This window comes from Ranitomeya variabilis, chromosome 5 (assembly GCF_051348905.1).
Source record: "Ranitomeya variabilis isolate aRanVar5 chromosome 5, aRanVar5.hap1, whole genome shotgun sequence".
NCBI lineage: Eukaryota > Metazoa > Chordata > Amphibia > Anura > Dendrobatidae > Ranitomeya > Ranitomeya variabilis.
The window spans coordinates 686,427,485-686,447,045 of NC_135236.1; the positions used below are offsets into that span (position 1 = coordinate 686,427,485).

General features: G+C 67.7%; 1 protein-coding gene across 1 annotated transcript; it reads right to left on the reverse strand.

Moving 5' to 3' along the window:
- Positions 1-768: 768 nt before the first annotated feature.
- Positions 769-19,485, reverse strand: GOLT1B (golgi transport 1B). Its single transcript, XM_077267247.1, has 5 exons — positions 19,323-19,485; positions 4,663-4,754; positions 4,017-4,195; positions 3,865-3,946; positions 769-1,146 (listed from the first exon to the last, which is right to left on the reverse strand). Exons 1-5 carry the CDS (start codon positions 19,345-19,347, stop codon positions 1,108-1,110), a joined length of 417 nt encoding a protein of 138 aa, XP_077123362.1. The 5' UTR covers positions 19,348-19,485; the 3' UTR covers positions 769-1,107.
- Positions 19,486-19,561: the final 76 nt, after the last annotated feature.

Sequence of the window (19,561 nt, forward strand, 5' to 3'; positions counted from 1 at the left end):
TTTTGGGGAAGGTCCCCTCCCCCGCCACCACATGGCGAACCATTGAATGATATGAAAGAACTGTAAGTTGATTTTCACCGTTAATCCCTTTTTATTTGTAATTGTCTGTACATACAATACTTGTCTTCTTTTATAATATCTTTTTACCCTTGTGTAAACACTGCCTACATTTTTTTGAGTAAAATATATAAAATTACTAGCTTTGTCTCTGTACGCAGCGTCTAAGGCTACTTTCACACTAGCGTCGTACGACGCACGTCGCTATGCGACGTATCAACGCATACTGTGGAAGCACCACACAACGGGGGCAGCGGATGCAGTTTTTCAACGCATCCGCTGCCCCATTCTGAGCCCCGGGGAGGAGGGGGTGGAGTTCCGGCCGCGCATGTGCGGTCGGAAATGCTGCACACGACGCACCAAAAAACGTTACATGCAACGTTTTTTGTTGCCGACGGTCCGACGCAACCGTCGCATGACGGTTGCGACGTGTGGCAATGCGTCACAATGCGTTGCTAATGTTAGTCTATGGAGAAAAAACGCATCCTGCAAGCAATTTTGCAGGATGCGTTTTTTCTACAAAACGATGCATTGCGACGTGCAGTGCACGACGCTAGTGTGAAAGTAGCCTAATCCGCAGCAAATACTGAAGGAATCGGGACAGTGGAAACATAACACTGGGTCTGCAGAGCGCTGCGTTCAGTACTGACCCCCGGCCTTGTACTACCACCCTCAGCGGAGCCGCCCCTCCCCCACACATCAGAGTTGGACCATATTTACAAAGTGGGTTTATTCGCGCAGTCATGACCTTTTTCTGAGTTCGGTATAAATCCTGCGTTCGCTTTGTCCCGCGCGGCGTTTCCCGGAAAGTCTCGGCAGCAGCGGTCTCCGGAGCGTCTCCGCGCTCTATAAATAAAACCTCCTCCTTCCGTCCTCTGCTCGAGGAGCCGCCGACCTCAGAAACAATAAAACTGCGTCTTGTAAATAAAGTTTTGTCCGTGAAGTGCGAGAAAGTTTGCGGCTCCGCCCACCGGACACAAGGAGGAAAAGTCCAGACAAGGCTCAGTGTGAGCGTAACAGGCTCCGCCCCCAGCCAGGCTCCGCCCCCGCTCACACCATGTTGTTACTCTCTCCGGCTTTATCCACGAGCTGCAAGAAAAGAGAAGAAACGGCTCAGAGCGGCTGCGGATCTAGGAGCGGCGCTAGGAATTGGTGCGACCGTGCACCAGCCAGCCACAGGCGCCTCCTCGCTGGAGCCTCGGTCAGGTGGTGGTGACTGGTACGCAGCCCCCATGCAGAGTAATGACGGAAGTGGGTACTGACCAGCGCTCAGCTCCGCGTCGCTCTATGGCGGCTTTAATAACGGAGAGAAAAAAAAATAGGTTTCTTTGTAAATTCCATGGTCTCTGGAGGACCCCTATATTCCCAACTGTCTGGATAGTCAGGGGGGAGGAGCCAAGCTGCGGGACTACTACCCTCATCATTGTCACACCACACATTGGTCTACAACATTCTAATAGACACAGGGGCGGAGTAACCAATGAAGTGTCATTCTAGGACAGCAAAAATGTTCTCAAGCCGCACCCACAACGCAACAAGCCACGCCCACATGTTGCGTCCACAGCGCAACGAGCCGCGTCCACAACACGAGCCGCGTCCACAACACAACGAGCCGCGTCCACAACACAACGAGCCGTGTCCACAACACAACGAGCCGTGTCCACAACACAACGAGCCGTGTCCACAACACAACGAGCCGTGTCCACAACATGAGCCACGCCCACAACACGCCACGTCCACAGTGCAACAAGCTGCAACACCACAAGCCACGCCCACAAGCTGAACCCACAGTGCAACAAGCCACGCCCACAAGCAGCTCCCACGGTGCAACAAGCCACATCCACTGTGCAACAAGCCAGACCCACAACGCAACGAGCCGCGCCAACAAGCCACACCCACAACACGCCACGTCCACAGTGCAACGAGTCACGTCCACAACACAACAAGCCGTGTCCACAACAAGCTGAACCCACAGTGCAACAAGCCGCGCCCACAACACAACGAGCCACGCCCATAACTCAACAAGCTGAACTCTCAACGCAACAAGCCACACTACAACAGGCCACGCTCACAATGCAACAAGCGACGCCCACAGTGCAACATGCTGCAACACAAGCCACGCCCACAAGCAGCTCCCACGGTGCAACAAGCCACGTCCACTGTGCAACATGCTGAAACACAACAAGCCACGCCCACAAGCTGAACCCACAGTGCAACAAGCCACGCCCACAAGCAGCTCCCACGGTGCAACAAGCCACGTCCACTGTGCAACAAGCCGGACCCACAACGCAACGAGCCACACAGACAACACGCCACGTGCCCACAACGCAACAAGCTGAATCCACAGTGCAACAAGCCACACAAACAAGCCGCGAACACAACAAGCCGCGAACACAACGCAACAAGCCGCGCGCCCTTGTAAGTCAAAAATAGTCACCAACACGCACGAAATCTGGAACATTTACCCAGAAAACCTGCCTCTTTATGCTGTCAATCAATGTCAGAGGTCCAAAATAGTAAAAAACGACCAGAGGGAGGAGGAGGAGGAAGAAGAAAGGGCCAGAAGAGGGAGGAAGAGGAGGAGGAGAAGAAATGGCCAGAAGGGGGAGGAAGAGGAGGAGAAGGAAGGGGCAGAATGGGGAGGAGGTGGAGAAAAAGGATCAGAAGGTGAAGAGGAGAAAAAAGGACCAGAAGAGGGAGGAGGAGAAGAGAGGGCCAGAAGAGGGAGAAGCACAAGAAGAAAAGGCCAGAAGAGGGAGGAGAAGAGGAAGAAAGGGCCAGAAGAGGGAAGAGGAGGAGGAGGAGAAGGAAGGGCCAGAAGAGGGAGGAGGGAGAAAGGGCAAGAAGGGGGAGGAGGAGCAAAAGAAGAAAAGGGCCAGAAGGGGGAGGGGGAGAAAAAGGGCCAAAAGGGGAGGAGGAGGAGGAGAAGAAAGGGTCTTAAGGGGGAGGGGTAGAAGAAAGATGACAAAAAGGGGGAGGAAGAGCAGAAGAAGAAAAGGTCAGAAGAGGGCAAAAAGGGCCAGAAGGGAAGGAGGAGAAGAAAGGGCCAGAATGGGGAGGAGGAGGAAGAAGAAAGGGCCAGAAGAGAGAGGAGGAGAAGAAATGGCCAGAATGGGGAGGAGAAAAAGGGCCAGAAGGAGGTGAAGAAAGGGCCAGAATGGGGAAGAGGAGGAGAAAAAGAGCCAGAAGAGGGAGGAGGAGGAGAAGGAAGGGCCAGAATTGGGAGGAAAAAAAGGGCCAGAATGGGGAGGAGATGGCGAAAAAGGATCAGAAGGGGAAAGAGAAGAAAGGGCCAAAAGAGGGAGGAGAATAAGAAAGGGCTAGAAGAGGGAGGAGAAGAGAGGGCCAGAAGAGGGAGGAGCAGAAGAAGAAAGGGCCAGAAGAGGGAGGAGGAGGAGGAGGAGAAGAGAGGGCCAGAATGGGGAGGAGAAAAAAGGCCAGAAGAGCCCTGAGAAGAAGGGTCCAGAAGAGGAAGGCTTGCTCCGCTCTCCCTGTTGGGTACTCAAGCTCCTATGAGCCAGGTGTCACAGACTTGATGTGGCGCCATCTGCTGGAGTCTTTCATACCAACAACCTCCAGAACCTGAGTGCAGATTTTCTGAAGTTAAAGGGGCAGCGCACCTTGGGCTGGACTCCATGTACACAAGTATCATAAAGCCATGAGCCCCCACAATGCAGGAGATAGGCCCATCTCCCTACTCATGTGTTGTGCAGTGGAATACAATCTATCGCTCTCTGTTATCAGCCACTGTGCCTGTCAGCAACATGGTATCAGCCCCGGACTGCAGCCATTGGAGTGTGATCTCACCGAGCTGATCCCAGGTAAATTCAGGATGGATCCCAAGACGGGGACTCTCCGTATGAAACCGATCACCACCGGGAAGAAGCCCCTGTAAGAGAACAGCGGTAAATATCCAGAAGCCCCCGAGCCGCCCCTCCCCCACCAGACCATGGCGCTACCTGAAGAGTAAGAAGAAGCCGTAGATCTCCAGGACCATCCCGATGAGGGGCCACCCAACCAGGACCACAAGCACCCCCCCCAGGAAGAAAGCCGTGGCCTTCACTTTATGCTTCTGGAAGAAGAAACGGAAAGTCCTCTCCAGCCCGATGACGAACGCCAGACCCGCCACAAAGAGGACCTGCAAGAGAAGGCGTGAGACCCCGATACCACCACCCAGTATGGTCCCAAGATCACGTCTTATCCTCCAGAGCTGCACTCACTATTCTGCTGTTACATCATGTCTTATCCTCCAGTCACCTCCAGAGCTGCACTCACTATTCTGCTGTTACATCGTGTCTTATCCTCCAGTCACCTCCAGAGCTGCACTCACTATTCTGCTGTTACATCGTGTCTTATCCTCCAGTCACCTCCAGAGCTGCACTCACTATTCTGCTGTTACATCATGTCTTATCCTCCAGTCACCCCCAGAGCTGCACTCACTATTCTGCTGTTACATCATGTCTTATCCTCCAGTCACCTCCAGAGCTGCACTCACTGCCATGCTGGTCACGGCTGCTTTCTGCCTTGCCGTCAGCACTGTCCAGATGGTGACGTTCCCACAATGCACTGCCCCATGACGCCTCCCTTCCCTTCCCCTGCACTCACATTTCCAATGGCGAGCAGCGCCTTGTCGAAGAACAGTAACATCCCGAAGAAGAGGAAGAAGACGCCGAAGCCGGTGAGTCCCATCCCGATCTCTGCAGAGAGAAGGGAAATCGTGAGCCGGATCCAGGAGGCACCGCTGCCGCCAATCACATGGGGGGCTGCAGACAATGGGGGGGAGGGGCGGAGGAGCCAATGAGCCTGTGCAATCGTCACACGTATCATCACAATGTATCAGTCCGGAGCTCAGAATGCAATCTGGATACAACTGTAACAAACCCTCAGCTGTCACGCCCCGTCCTCCCTCCTCGCCCAGGTGACATCACGCCCCGTCCACCCTCCTCGCCCCGGTGACATCACGCCCCTTCCTTCCTCCTCGCCCCGGTGACATCACGCCCCTTCCTCCCTCCTCGCCCCGGTGACATCACGCCCCGTCCTCCCTCCTCGCCCCGGTGACATCACGCCCCGTCCTCCCTCCTCGCCCCGGTGACATCACGCCCCGTCCACCCTCCTCGCCCCGGTGACATCACGCCCCGTCCTCCCTCCTCGCCCCGGTGACATCACGCCCCGTCCTCCCTCCTCGCCCCGGTGACATCACGCCCCGTCCTCCCTCCTCGCCCCGGTGACATCACGCCCCGTCCTCCCTCCTCGCCCCGGTGACATCACGCCCCGTCCTCCCTCCTCGCCCCGGTGACATCACGCCCCGTCCTCCCTCCTCGCCCCGGTGACATCACGCCCCGTCCTCCCTCCTCGCCCCGGTGACATCACGCCCCGTCCTCCCTCCTCGCCCCGGTGACATCACGCCCCGTCCTCCCTCCTCGCCCCGGTGACATCACGCCCCGTCCTCCCTCCTCGCCCCGGTGACATCACGCCCCGTCCTCCCTCCTCGCCCCGGTGACATCACGCCCCGTCCTCCCTCCACAGTGACATCACGCCCCGTCCTCCCTCCCCAGTGACGTCACGCCCCGTCCTCCCTCCTCGCCCCGGTGACATCACGCCCCGTCCTCCCTCCTCGCCCCGGTGACATCACGCCCCGTCCTCCCTCCTCGCCCCGGTGACATCACGCCCCGTCCTCCCTCCTCGCCCCGGTGACATCACGCCCCGTCCTCCCTCCTCGCCCCGGTGACATCACGCCCCGTCCTCCCTCCTCGCCCCGGTGACATCACGCCCCGTCCTCCCTCCTCGCCCCGGTGACATCACGCCCCGTCCTCCCTCCTCGCCCCGGTGACATCACGCCCCGTCCTCCCTCCTCGCCCCGGTGACATCACGCCCCGTCCTCCCTCCTCGCCCCGGTGACACCACGCCCCGTCCTCCCTCCTCGCCCCTTTGACACCACGCCCCGTCCACCCTCCTCGCCCCGGTGACATCACGCCCCGTCCTCCCTCCTCGCCCCGGTGACATCACGCCCCGTCCTCCCTCCTCGCCCCTTTGACACCACGCCCCGTCCACCCTCCTCGCCCCGGTGACATCACGCCCCGTCCTCCTTCCCCCAGGTGACATCACGCCCCGTCCACCCTCCTCGCCCCGGTGACATCACGCCCCGTCCTCCCTCCTCGCCCCGGTGACATCACGCCCCGTCCTCCCTCCTCGCCCCGGTGACATCACGCCCCGTCCTCCCTCCTCGCCCCGGTGACATCACGCCCCGTCCTCCCTCCTCGCCCCGGTGACATCACGCCCCGTCCTCCCTCCTCGCCCCGGTGACATCACGCCCCGTCCTCCCTCCTCGCCCCGGTGACATCACGCCCCGTCCTCCCTCCTCGCCCCGGTGACATCACGCCCCGTCCTCCCTCCTCGCCCCGGTGACATCACGCCCCGTCCTCCCTCCTCGCCCCGGTGACATCACGCCCCGTCCTCCCTCCTCGCCCCGGTGACATCACGCCCCGTCCTCCCTCCTCGCCCCGGTGACATCACGCCCCGTCCTCCCTCCTCGCCCCGGTGACATCACGCCCCGTCCTCCCTCCTCGCCCCGGTGACATCACGCCCCGTCCTCCCTCCTCGCCCCGGTGACATCACGCCCCGTCCTCCCTCCTCGCCCCGGTGACATCACGCCCCGTCCTCCCTCCTCGCCCCGGTGACATCACGCCCCGTCCTCCCTCCTCGCCCCGGTGACATCACGCCCCGTCCTCCCTCCTCGCCCCGGTGACATCACGCCCCGTCCTCCCTCCTCGCCCCGGTGACATCACGCCCCGTCCTCCCTCCTCGCCCCGGTGACATCACGCCCCGTCCTCCCTCCTCGCCCCGGTGACATCACGCCCCGTCCTCCCTCCTCGCCCCGGTGACATCACGCCCCGTCCTCCCTCCTCGCCCCGGTGACATCACGCCCCGTCCTCCCTCCTCGCCCCGGTGACATCACGCCCCGTCCTCCCTCCTCGCCCCGGTGACATCACGCCCCGTCCTCCCTCCTCGCCCCGGTGACATCACGCCCCGTCCTCCCTCCTCGCCCCGGTGACATCACGCCCCGTCCTCCCTCCTCGCCCCGGTGACATCACGCCCCGTCCTCCCTCCTCGCCCCGGTGACATCACGCCCCGTCCTCCCTCCTCGCCCCGGTGACATCACGCCCCGTCCTCCCTCCTCGCCCCGGTGACATCACGCCCCGTCCTCCCTCCTCGCCCCGGTGACATCACGCCCCGTCCTCCCTCCTCGCCCCGGTGACATCACGCCCCGTCCTCCCTCCTCGCCCCGGTGACATCACGCCCCGTCCTCCCTCCTCGCCCCGGTGACATCACGCCCCGTCCTCCCTCCTCGCCCCGGTGACATCACGCCCCGTCCTCCCTCCTCGCCCCGGTGACATCACGCCCCGTCCTCCCTCCTCGCCCCGGTGACATCACGCCCCGTCCTCCCTCCTCGCCCCGGTGACATCACGCCCCGTCCTCCCTCCTCGCCCCGGTGACATCACGCCCCGTCCTCCCTCCTCGCCCCGGTGACATCACGCCCCGTCCTCCCTCCTCGCCCCGGTGACATCACGCCCCGTCCTCCCTCCTCGCCCCGGTGACATCACGCCCCGTCCTCCCTCCTCGCCCCGGTGACATCACGCCCCGTCCTCCCTCCTCGCCCCGGTGACATCACGCCCCGTCCTCCCTGTCCCGGTGACATCACGCCCCTTCCTCCCTCCTCGCCCCGGTGACATCACGCCCCGTCCTCCCTCCTCGCCCCGGTGACATCACGCCCCGTCCTCCCTGTCCCGGTGACATCACGCCCCGTCCTCCCTCCCCCCCCAGGTGACATCACGCCCCGTCCTCCTTCCTCGCCCCGGTGATATCACGCCCCGTCCTCCCTCCCCCCCAGGTGACATCACGCCCTGTTCTCCCTCCTCGCCCCGGTGACATCACGCCCCGTCCTCCCTCCCCCCCAGTGACATCACGCCCCGTCCTCCCCCCCCTTAGTGACATCACGCCCCGTCCTCCCTCCCCAGTGACGTCACGCCCCGTCCTCCCTCCTCGCCCCGGTGACATCACGCCCCGTCCTCCCTCCTCGCCCCGGTGACATCACGCCCCGTCCTCCCTCCCCCCAGGTGACATCACGCCCCGTCCTCCCTCCTCGCCCCGGTGACATCACGCCCCGTCCTCCCTCCCCAGTGACATCACGCCCCGTCCTCCCTCCCCAGTGACGTCACGCCCCGTCCTCCCTCGCCCCCCAGGTGACATCACGCCCCGTCCTCCCTCCTCGCCCCGGTGACATCACGCCCCGTCCTCCCTCCCCCCCAGTGACATCACGCCCCGTCCTCCCCCCCCTTAGTGACATCACGCCCCGTCCTCCCTCCCCAGTGACATCACGCCCCGTCCTCCCTCCCCAGTGACATCACGCCCCGTCCTCCCTCCTCGCCCCGGTGACATCACGCCCCGTCCTCCCTCCTCGCCCCGGTGACATCACGCCCCGTCCTCCCTCCCCCCCCAGGTGACATCACGCCCCGTCCTCCCTCCTCGCCCCGGTGACATCACGCCCCGTCCTCCCTCCCCAGTGACATCACGCCCCGTCCTCCCTCCCCAGTGACGTCACGCCCCGTCCTCCCTCCCCAGTGACATCACGCCCCGTCCTCCCTCCCCAGTGACATCACGCCCCGTCCTCCCTCCTCGCCCCGGTGACATCACGCCCCGTCCTCCCTCCTCGCCCCGGTGACATCACGCCCCGTCCTCCCTCCTCGCCCCGGTGACATCACGCCCCGTCCTCCCTCCTCGCCCCGGTGACATCACGCCCCGTCCTCCCTCCTCGCCCCGGTGACATCACGCCCCGTCCTCCCTCCTCGCCCCGGTGACATCACGCCCCGTCCTCCCTCCTCGCCCCGGTGACATCACGCCCCGTCCTCCCTCCTCGCCCCGGTGACATCACGCCCCGTCCTCCCTCCTCGCCCCGGTGACATCACGCCCCGTCCTCCCTCCTCGCCCCGGTGACATCACGCCCCGTCCTCCCTCCTCGCCCCGGTGACATCACGCCCCGTCCTCCCTCCTCGCCCCGGTGACATCACGCCCCGTCCTCCCTCCTCGCCCCGGTGACATCACGCCCCGTCCTCCCTCCTCGCCCCGGTGACATCACGCCCCGTCCTCCCTCCTCGCCCCGGTGACATCACGCCCCGTCCTCCCTCCTCGCCCCGGTGACATCACGCCCCGTCCTCCCTCCTCGCCCCGGTGACATCACGCCCCGTCCTCCCTCCTCGCCCCGGTGACATCACGCCCCGACCTCCCTCCTCGCCCCGGTGACATCACGCCCCGTCCTCCCTCCTCGCCCCGGTGACATCACGCCCCGTCCTCCCTCCTCGCCCCGGTGACATCACGCCCCGTCCTCCCTCCTCGCCCCGGTGACATCACGCCCCGTCCTCCCTCCTCGCCCCGGTGACATCACGCCCCGTCCTCCCTCCTCGCCCCGGTGACATCACGCCCCGTCCTCCCTCCTCGCCCCGGTGACATCACGCCCCGTCCTCCCTCCCCCCCAGGTGACATCACGCCCCTTCCTCCCTCCTCGTCCCGGTGACATCACACCCCGTCCTCCCTCCCCCCCAGTGACATCACGCCCCGTCCTCCCTCCCCCCCAGTGACATCACGCCCCGTCCTCCCTCCTCGCCCCAGTGACATCACGCCCCGTCCTCCCTCCTCGCCCCGGTGACATCACGCCCCGTCCTCCCTCCCCCCCAGGTGACATCACGCCCCGTCCTCCCTCCTCGCCCCGGTGACATCACGCCCCGTCCTCCCTCCCCAGTGACGTCACGCCCCGTCCTCCCTCGCCCCCCAGGTGACATCACGCCCCGTCCTCCCTCCTCGCCCCGGTGACATCACGCCCCGTCCTCCCTCCTCGCCCCGGTGACATCACGCCCCGTCCTCCCTCCTCGCCCCGGTGACATCACGCCCCGTCCTCCCTCCTCGCCCCGGTGACATCACGCCCCGTCCTCCCTCCTCGCCCCGGTGACATCACGCCCCGTCCTCCCTCCTCGCCCCGGTGACATCACGCCCCGTCCTCCCTCCTCGCCCCGGTGACATCACGCCCCGTCCTCCCTCCTCGCCCCGGTGACATCACGCCCCTTCCTCCCTCCTCGTCCCGGTGACATCACGCCCCTTCCTCCCTCCTCGTCCCGGTGACATCACGCCCCGTCCTCCCTCCTCGCCCCGGTGACATCACGCCCCGTCCTCCCTCCTCGCCCCGGTGACATCACGCCCCGTCCTCCCTCCTCACCCCGGTGACATCACGCCCCGTCCTCCCTCCTCGCCCCGGTGACATCACGCCCCGTCCCCCCTCCTCGCCCCTTTGACACCACGCCCCGTCCTCCCTCCTCGCCCCGGTGACATCACGCCCCGTCCTCCCTCCTCGCCCCTTTGACACCACGCCCCGTCCTCCCTCCTCGCCCCGGTGACATCACGCCCCGTCCTCCTTCCCCCAGGTGACATCACGCCCCGTCCACCCTCCTCGCCCCGGTGACATCACGCCCCGTCCTCCCTCCTCGCCCCGGTGACATCACGCCCCGTCCTCCCTCCTCGCCCCGGTGACATCACGCCCCGTCCTCCCTCCTCGCCCCGGTGACATCACGCCCCATCCTCCCTCCTCGCCCCGGTGACATCACGCCCCGTCCTCCCTCCTCGCCCCGGTGACATCACGCCCCGTCCTCCCTCCTCGCCCCGGTGACATCACGCCCCGTCCTCCCTCCTCGCCCCGGTGACATCACGCCCCGTCCTCCCTCCTCGCCCCGGTGACATCACGCCCCGTCCTCCCTCCTCGCCCCGGTGACATCACGCCCCGTCCTCCCTCCTCGCCCCGGTGACATCACGCCCCGTCCTCCCTCCTCGCCCCGGTGACATCACGCCCCGTCCTCCCTCCTCGCCCCGGTGACATCACGCCCCGTCCTCCCTCCTCGCCCCGGTGACATCACGCCCCGTCCTCTCTCCTCGCCCCGGTGACATCACGCCCCGTCCTCCCTCCTCGCCCCGGTGACATCACGCCCCGTCCTCTCTCCTCGCCCCGGTGACATCACGCCCCGTCCTCCCTCCTCGCCCCGGTGACATCACGCCCCGTCCTCCCTCCTCGCCCCGGTGACATCACGCCCCGTCCTCCCTGTCCCGGTGACATCACGCCCCTTCCTCCCTCCTCGCCCCGGTGACATCACGCCCCGTCCTCCCTCCTCGCCCCGGTGACATCACGCCCCGTCCTCCCTGTCCCGGTGACATCACGCCCCGTCCTCCCTCCCCCCCCAGGTGACATCACGCCCCGTCCTCCTTCCTCGCCCCGGTGATATCACGCCCCGTCCTCCCTCCCCCCCAGGTGACATCACGCCCTGTTCTCCCTCCTCGCCCCGGTGACATCACGCCCCGTCCTCCCTCCCCCCCAGTGACATCACGCCCCGTCCTCCCCCCCCTTAGTGACATCACGCCCCGTCCTCCCTCCCCAGTGACGTCACGCCCCGTCCTCCCTCCTCGCCCCGGTGACATCACGCCCCGTCCTCCCTCCTCGCCCCGGTGACATCACGCCCCGTCCTCCCTCCTCGCCCCGGTGACATCACGCCCCGTCCTCCCTCCTCGCCCCGGTGACATCACGCCCCGTCCTCCCTCCCCAGTGACATCACGCCCCGTCCTCCCTCCCCAGTGACGTCACGCCCCGTCCTCCCTCGCCCCCCAGGTGACATCACGCCCCGTCCTCCCTCCTCGCCCCGGTGACATCACGCCCCGTCCTCCCTCCCCCCCAGTGACATCACGCCCCGTCCTCCCCCCCCTTAGTGACATCACGCCCCGTCCTCCCTCCCCAGTGACATCACGCCCCGTCCTCCCTCCTCGCCCCGGTGACATCACGCCCCGTCCTCCCTCCCGCCCCGGTGACATCACGCCCCGTCCTCCCTCCCCCCCCAGGTGACATCACGCCCCGTCCTCCCTCCTCGCCCCGGTGACATCACGCCCCGTCCTCCCTCCCCAGTGACATCACGCCCCGTCCTCCCTCCCCAGTGACGTCACGCCCCGTCCTCCCTCCCCAGTGACGTCACGCCCCGTCCTCCCTCCCCAGTGACGTCACGCCCCGTCCTCCCTCCCCAGTGACGTCACGCCCCGTCCTCCCTCCTCGCCCCGGTGACATCACGCCCCGTCCTCCCTCCTCGCCCCGGTGACATCACGCCCCGTCCTCCCTCCTCGCCCCGGTGACATCACGCCCCGTCCTCCCTCCTCGCCCCGGTGACATCACGCCCCGTCCTCCCTCCTCGCCCCGGTGACATCACGCCCCGTCCTCCCTCCTCGCCCCGGTGACATCACGCCCCGTCCTCCCTCCTCGCCCCGGTGACATCACGCCCCGTCCTCCCTCCTCGCCCCGGTGACATCACGCCCCGTCCTCCCTCCTCGCCCCGGTGACATCACGCCCCGTCCTCCCTCCTCGCCCCGGTGACATCACGCCCCGTCCTCCCTCCTCGCCCCGGTGACATCACGCCCCGTCCTCCCTCCTCGCCCCGGTGACATCACGCCCCGTCCTCCCTCCTCGCCCCGGTGACATCACGCCCCGTCCTCCCTCCTCGCCCCGGTGACATCACGCCCCGTCCTCCCTCCTCGCCCCGGTGACATCACGCCCCGTCCTCCCTCCTCGCCCCGGTGACATCACGCCCCGTCCTCCCTCCTCGCCCCGGTGACATCACGCCCCGTCCTCCCTCCTCGCCCCGGTGACATCACGCCCCGTCCTCCCTCCTCGCCCCGGTGACATCACGCCCCGTCCTCCCTCCTCGCCCCGGTGACATCACGCCCCGTCCTCCCTCCTCGCCCCGGTGACATCACGCCCCGACCTCCCTCCTCGCCCCGGTGACATCACGCCCCGACCTCCCTCCTCGCCCCGGTGACATCACGCCCCGACCTCCCTCCTCGCCCCGGTGACATCACGCCCCGACCTCCCTCCTCGCCCCGGTGACATCACGCCCCGTCCTCCCTCCTCGCCCCGGTGACATCACGCCCCGTCCTCCCTCCTCGCCCCGGTGACATCACGCCCCGTCCTCCCTCCTCGCCCCGGTGACATCACGCCCCGTCCTCCCTCCTCGCCCCGGTGACATCACGCCCCGTCCTCCCTCCTCGCCCCGGTGACATCACGCCCCGTCCTCCCTCCTCGCCCCGGTGACATCACGCCCCGTCCTCCCTCCTCGCCCCGGTGACATCACGCCCCGTCCTCCCTCCTCGCCCCGGTGACATCACGCCCCGTCCTCCCTCCTCGCCCCGGTGACATCACGCCCCGTCCTCCCTCCTCGCCCCGGTGACATCACGCCCCGTCCTCCCTCCTCGCCCCGGTGACATCACGCCCCGTCCTCCCTCCTCGCCCCGGTGACATCACGCCCCGTCCTCCCTCCTCGCCCCGGTGACATCACGCCCCGTCCTCCCTCCTCGCCCCGGTGACATCACGCCCCGTCCTCCCTCCTCGCCCCGGTGACATCACGCCCCGTCCTCCCTCCTCGCCCCGGTGACATCACGCCCCGTCCTCCCTCCTCGCCCCGGTGACATCACGCCCCGTCCTCCCTCCTCGCCCCGGTGACATCACGCCCCGTCCTCCCTCCTCGCCCCGGTGACATCACGCCCCGTCCTCCCTCCTCGCCCCGGTGACATCACGCCCCGTCCTCCCTCCTCGCCCCGGTGACATCACGCCCCGTCCTCCCTCCTCGCCCCGGTGACATCACGCCCCGTCCTCCCTCCTCGCCCCGGTGACATCACGCCCCGTCCTCCCTCCTCGCCCCGGTGACATCACGCCCCGTCCTCCCTCCTCGCCCCGGTGACATCACGCCCCGTCCTCCCTCCTCGCCCCGGTGACATCACGCCCCGTCCTCCCTCCTCGCCCCGGTGACATCACGCCCCGTCCTCCCTCCTCGCCCCGGTGACATCACGCCCCGTCCTCCCTCCTCGCCCCGGTGACATCACGCCCCGTCCTCCCTCCTCGTCCCGGTGACATCACACCCCGTCCTCCCTCCCCCCCCAGTGACATCACGCCCCGTCCTCCCTCCCCCCCAGTGACATCACGCCCCGTCCTCCCTCCTCGCCCCGGTGACATCACGCCCCGTCCTCCCTCCTCGCCCCGGTGACATCACGCCCCGTCCTCCCTCCCCCCCAGGTGACATCACGCCCCTTCCTCCCTCCTCGTCCCGGTGACATCACACCCCGTCCTCCCTCCCCCCCAGTGACATCACGCCCCGTCCTCCCTCCCCCCCAGTGACATCACGCCCCGTCCTCCCTCCTCGCCCCGGTGACATCACGCCCCGTCCTCCCTCCTCGCCCCGGTGACATCACGCCCCGTCCTCCCTCCCCCCCAGGTGACATCACGCCCCGTCCTCCCTCCTCGCCCCGGTGACATCACGCCCCGTCCTCCCTCCCCAGTGACGTCACGCCCCGTCCTCCCTCGCCCCCCAGGTGACATCACGCCCCGTCCTCCCTCCTCGCCCCGGTGACATCACGCCCCGTCCTCCCTCCTCGCCCCGGTGACATCACGCCCCGTCCTCCCTCCTCGCCCCGGTGACATCACGCCCCGTCCTCCCTCCTCGCCCCGGTGACATCACGCCCCGTCCTCCCTCCTCGCCCCGGTGACATCACGCCCCGTCCTCCCTCCTCGCCCCGGTGACATCACGCCCCGTCCTCCCTCCTCGCCCCGGTGACATCACGCCCCGTCCTCTCTCCTCGCCCCGGTGACATCACGCCCCGTCCTCCCTCCTCGCCCCGGTGACATCACGCCCCTTCCTCCCTCCTCGTCCCGGTGACATCACGCCCCTTCCTCCCTCCTCGTCCCGGTGACATCACGCCCCGTCCTCCCTCCTCGCCCCGGTGACATCACGCCCCGTCCTCCCTCCTCGCCCCGGTGACATCACGCCCCGTCCTCCCTCCTCACCCCGGTGACATCACGCCCCGTCCTCCCTCCTCGCCCCGGTGACATCACGCCCCGTCCCCCCTCCTCGCCCCTTTGACACCACGCCCCGTCCTCCCTCCTCGCCCCGGTGACATCACGCCCCGTCCTCCCTCCTCGCCCCTTTGACACCACGCCCCGTCCTCCCTCCTCGCCCCGGTGACATCACGCCCCGTCCTCCTTCCCCCAGGTGACATCACGCCCCGTCCACCCTCCTCGCCCCGGTGACATCACGCCCCGTCCTCCCTCCTCGCCCCGGTGACATCACGCCCCGTCCTCCCTCCTCGCCCCGGTGACATCACGCCCCGTCCTCCCTCCTCGCCCCGGTGACATCACGCCCCGTCCTCCCTCCTCGCCCCGGTGACATCACGCCCCGTCCTCCCTCCTCGCCCCGGTGACATCACGCCCCGTCCTCCCTCCTCGCCCCGGTGACATCACGCCCCGTCCTCCCTCCTCGCCCCGGTGACATCACGCCCCGTCCTCCCTCCTCGCCCCGGTGACATCACGCCCCGTCCTCCCTCCTCGCCCCGGTGACATCACGCCCCGTCCTCCCTCCTCGCCCCGGTGACATCACGCCCCGTCCTCCCTCCTCGCCCCGGTGACATCACGCCCCGTCCTCCCTCCTCGCCCCGGTGACATCACGCCCCGTCCTCCCTCCTCGCCCCGGTGACATCACGCCCCGTCCTCCCTCCTCGCCCCGGTGACATCACGCCCCGTCCTCCCTCCGGTGACATCACGCCCCGTCCTCCCTCCTCGCCCCGGTGACATCACGCCCCGTCCTCCCTCCTCGCCCCGGTGACATCACGCCCCGTCCTCCCTCCTCGCCCCGGTGACATCACGCCCCGTCCTCCCTCCTCGCCCCGGTGACATCACGCCCCGTCCTCCCTCCTCGCCCCGGTGACATCACGCCCCGTCCTCCCTCCTCGCCCCGGTGACATCACGCCCCGTCCTCCCTCCTCGCCCCGGTGACATCACGCCCCGTCCTCCCTCCTCGCCCCGGTGACATCACGCCCCGTCCTCCCTCCTCGCCCCGGTGACATCACGCCCCGTCCTCTCTCCTCGCCCCGGTGACATCACGCCCCGTCCTCCCTCCTCGCCCCGGTGACATCACGCCCCGTCCTCCCTCCTCGCCCCGGTGACATCACGCCCCGTCCTCCCTGTCCCGGTGACATCACGCCCCTTCCTCCCTCCTCGCCCCGGTGACATCACGCCCCGTCCTCCCTCCTCGCCCCGGTGACATCACGCCCCGTCCTCCCTGTCCCGGTGACATCACGCCCCGTCCTCCCTCCCCCCCCAGGTGACATCACGCCCCGTCCTCCTTCCTCGCCCCGGTGATATCACGCCCCGTCCTCCCTCCCCCCCAGGTGACATCACGCCCTGTTCTCCCTCCTCGCCCCGGTGACATCACGCCCCGTCCTCCCTCCCCCCCAGTGACATCACGCCCCGTCCTCCCCCCCCTTAGTGACATCACGCCCCGTCCTCCCTCCCCAGTGACGTCACGCCCCGTCCTCCCTCCTCGCCCCGGTGACATCACGCCCCGTCCTCCCTCCTCGCCCCGGTGACATCACGCCCCGTCCTCCCTCCCCCCAGGTGACATCACGCCCCGTCCTCCCTCCTCGCCCCGGTGACATCACGCCCCGTCCTCCCTCCCCAGTGACATCACGCCCCGTCCTCCCTCCCCAGTGACGTCACGCCCCGTCCTCCCTCGCCCCCCAGGTGACATCACGCCCAGTCCTCCCTCCTCGCCCCGGTGACATCACGCCCCGTCCTCCCTCCCCCCCAGTGACATCACGCCCCGTCCTCCCCCCCCTTAGTGACATCACGCCCCGTCCTCCCTCCCCAGTGACATCACGCCCCGTCCTCCCTCCTCGCCCCGGTGACATCACGCCCCGTCCTCCCTCCTCGCCCCGGTGACATCACGCCCCGTCCTCCCTCCCCCCCCAGGTGACATCACGCCCCGTCCTCCCTCCTCGCCCCGGTGACATCACGCCCCGTCCTCCCTCCCCAGTGACGTCACGCCCCGTCCTCCCTCCCCAGTGACGTCACGCCCCGTCCTCCCTCCCCAGTGACATCACGCCCCGTCCTCCCTCCCCAGTGACATCACGCCCCGTCCTCCCTCCCCAGTGACATCACGCCCCGTCCTCCCTCCTCGCCCCGGTGACATCACGCCCCGTCCTCCCTCCTCGCCCCGGTGACATCACGCCCCGTCCTCCCTCCTCGCCCCGGTGACATCACGCCCCGTCCTCCCTCCTCGCCCCGGTGACATCACGCCCCGTCCTCCCTCCTCGCCCCGGTGACATCACGCCCCGTCCTCCCTCCTCGCCCCGGTGACATCACGCCCCGTCCTCCCTCCTCGCCCCGGTGACATCACGCCCCGTCCTCCCTCCTCGCCCCGGTGACATCACGCCCCGTCCTCCCTCCTCGCCCCGGTGACATCACGCCCCGTCCTCCCTCCTCACCCCGGTGACATCACGCCCCGTCCTCCCTCCTCGCCCCGGTGACATCACGCCCCGTCCTCCCTCCTCGCCCCGGTGACATCACGCCCCGTCCTCCCTCCTCGCCCCGGTGACATCACGCCCCGTCCTCCCTCCTCGCCCCGGTGACATCACGCCCCGTCCTCCCTCCTCGCCCCGGTGACATCACGCCCCGTCCTCCCTCCTCGCCCCGGTGACATCACGCCCCGTCCTCCCTCCTCGCCCCGGTGACATCACGCCCCGACCTCCCTCCTCGCCCCGGTGACATCACGCCCCGTCCTCCCTCCTCGCCCCGGTGACATCACGCCCCGTCCTCCCTCCTCGCCCCGGTGACATCACGCCCCGTCCTCCCTCCTCGCCCCGGTGACATCACGCCCCGTCCTCCCTCCTCGCCCCGGTGACATCACGCCCCGTCCTCCCTGTCCCGGTGACATCACGCCCCTTCCTCCCTCCTCGCCCCGGTGACATCACGCCCCGTCCTCCCTCCTCGCCCCGGTGACATCACGCCCCGTCCTCCCTGTCCCGGTGACATCACGCCCCGTCCTCCCTCCCCCCCAGGTGACATCACGCCCCGTCCTCCTTCCTCGCCCCGGTGATATCACGCCCCGTCCTCCCTCCCCCCCAGGTGACATCATGCCCTGTTCTCCCTCCTCGCCCCGGTGACATCACGCCCCGTCCTCCCTCCCCCCCAGTGACATCACGCCCCGTCCTCCCCCCCCTTAGTGACATCACGCCCCGTCCTCCCTCCCCAGTGATGTCACGCCCCGTCCTCCCTCCTCGCCCCGGTGACATCACGCCCCGTCCTCCCTCCTCGCCCCGGTGACATCACGCCCCGTCCTCCCTCCCCCCAGGTGACATCACGCCCCGTCCTCCCTCCTCGCCCCGGTGACATCACGCCCCGTCCTCCCTCCCCAGTGACATCACGCCCCGTCCTCCCTCCCCAGTGACGTCACGCCCCGTCCTCCCTCGCCCCCCAGGTGACATCACGCCCCGTCCTCCCTCCTCGCCCCCCAGGTGACATCACGCCCCGTCCTCCCTCCTCGCCCCGGTGACATCACGCCCCGTCCTCCCTCCCCCCCAGTGACATCACGCCCCGTCCTCCCCCCCCTTAGTGACATCACGCCCCGTCCTCCCTCCCCAGTGACGTCACGCCCCGTCCTCCCTCCCCAGTGACGTCACGCCCCGTCCTCCCTCCTCGCCCCGGTGACATCACGCCCCGTCCTCCCTCCTCGCCCCGGTGACATCACGCCCCGTCCTCCCTCCTCGCCCCGGTGACATCACGCCCCGTCCTCCCTCCCCCCCAGGTGACATCACGCCCCGTCCTCCCTCCTCGCCCCGGTGACATCACGCCCCGTCCTCCCTCCCCAGTGACGTCACGCCCCGTCCTCCCTCCCCAGTGACGTCACGCCCCGTCCTCCCTCGCCCCCCAGGTGACATCACGCCCCGTCCTCCCTCCTCGCCCCGGTGACATCACGCCCCGTCCTCCCTCCCCCCCAGTGACATCACGCCCCGTCCTCCCCCCCCTTAGTGACATCACGCCCCGTCCTCCCTCCCCAGTGACGTCACGCCCCGTCCTCCCTCCTCGCCCCGGTGACATCACGCCCCGTCCTCCCTCCTCGCCCCGGTGACATCACGCCCCGTCCTCCCTCCCCCCCAGGTGACATCACGCCCTGTCCTCCCTCCCCCCGGTGACGTCACGCCCCGTCCTCCTCACACTGATGAGGTCATGCCCAGGTTTGCTCTGAGCAGTGGTAGGACTACAAGTCCCAGCACGCCTCACAGCTGACGGTTGGCAGCACACAGTCGCCGGCACAGCTGTGGAGCCGCCTCATCCCTGACCACACGCGGTACCGGAGCGGCGCCCTTACTTTGGGTGTCGGTGAGGGAGATCATGGTGGCGCCGCCGGCTGCAGACGGGACGAGCTCTCGGTGTCAGATAATTGGGGAAAACCGGCTGCAAACGACGGCCACGTCTTCCGGAAACACGCAGCGCGCCGCCAGCCAATCACGGCTCTCCCTCACACGCCCCTCCTATTGGTGGGAAAGAGAAAGCGTCACAGGGCCCAATCAGAGCTCAGCGGCTCTGCCTGAACCACCAATCCTGAGC

What these genes read in the sequence shown, in the direction of transcription:
- GOLT1B (XM_077267247.1), bottom strand. Translation starts at nt 19,347, where the DNA reads ATGATCTCCCTCACCGACACCCAAA. An exon ending in CGCTGCTCGCCATTGGAAAT is followed by an intron (nt 4,196 to 4,662) that starts GTGAGTGCAGGG and finishes CTTCTCTTGCAG; the next exon opens with GTCCTCTTTGTGGCGGGTCT. An exon ending in ATTTACCTGGGATCAGCTCG is followed by an intron (nt 1,147 to 3,864) that starts GTGAGATCACAC and finishes CTTTTCTTGCAG; the next exon opens with CTCGTGGATAAAGCCGGAGA.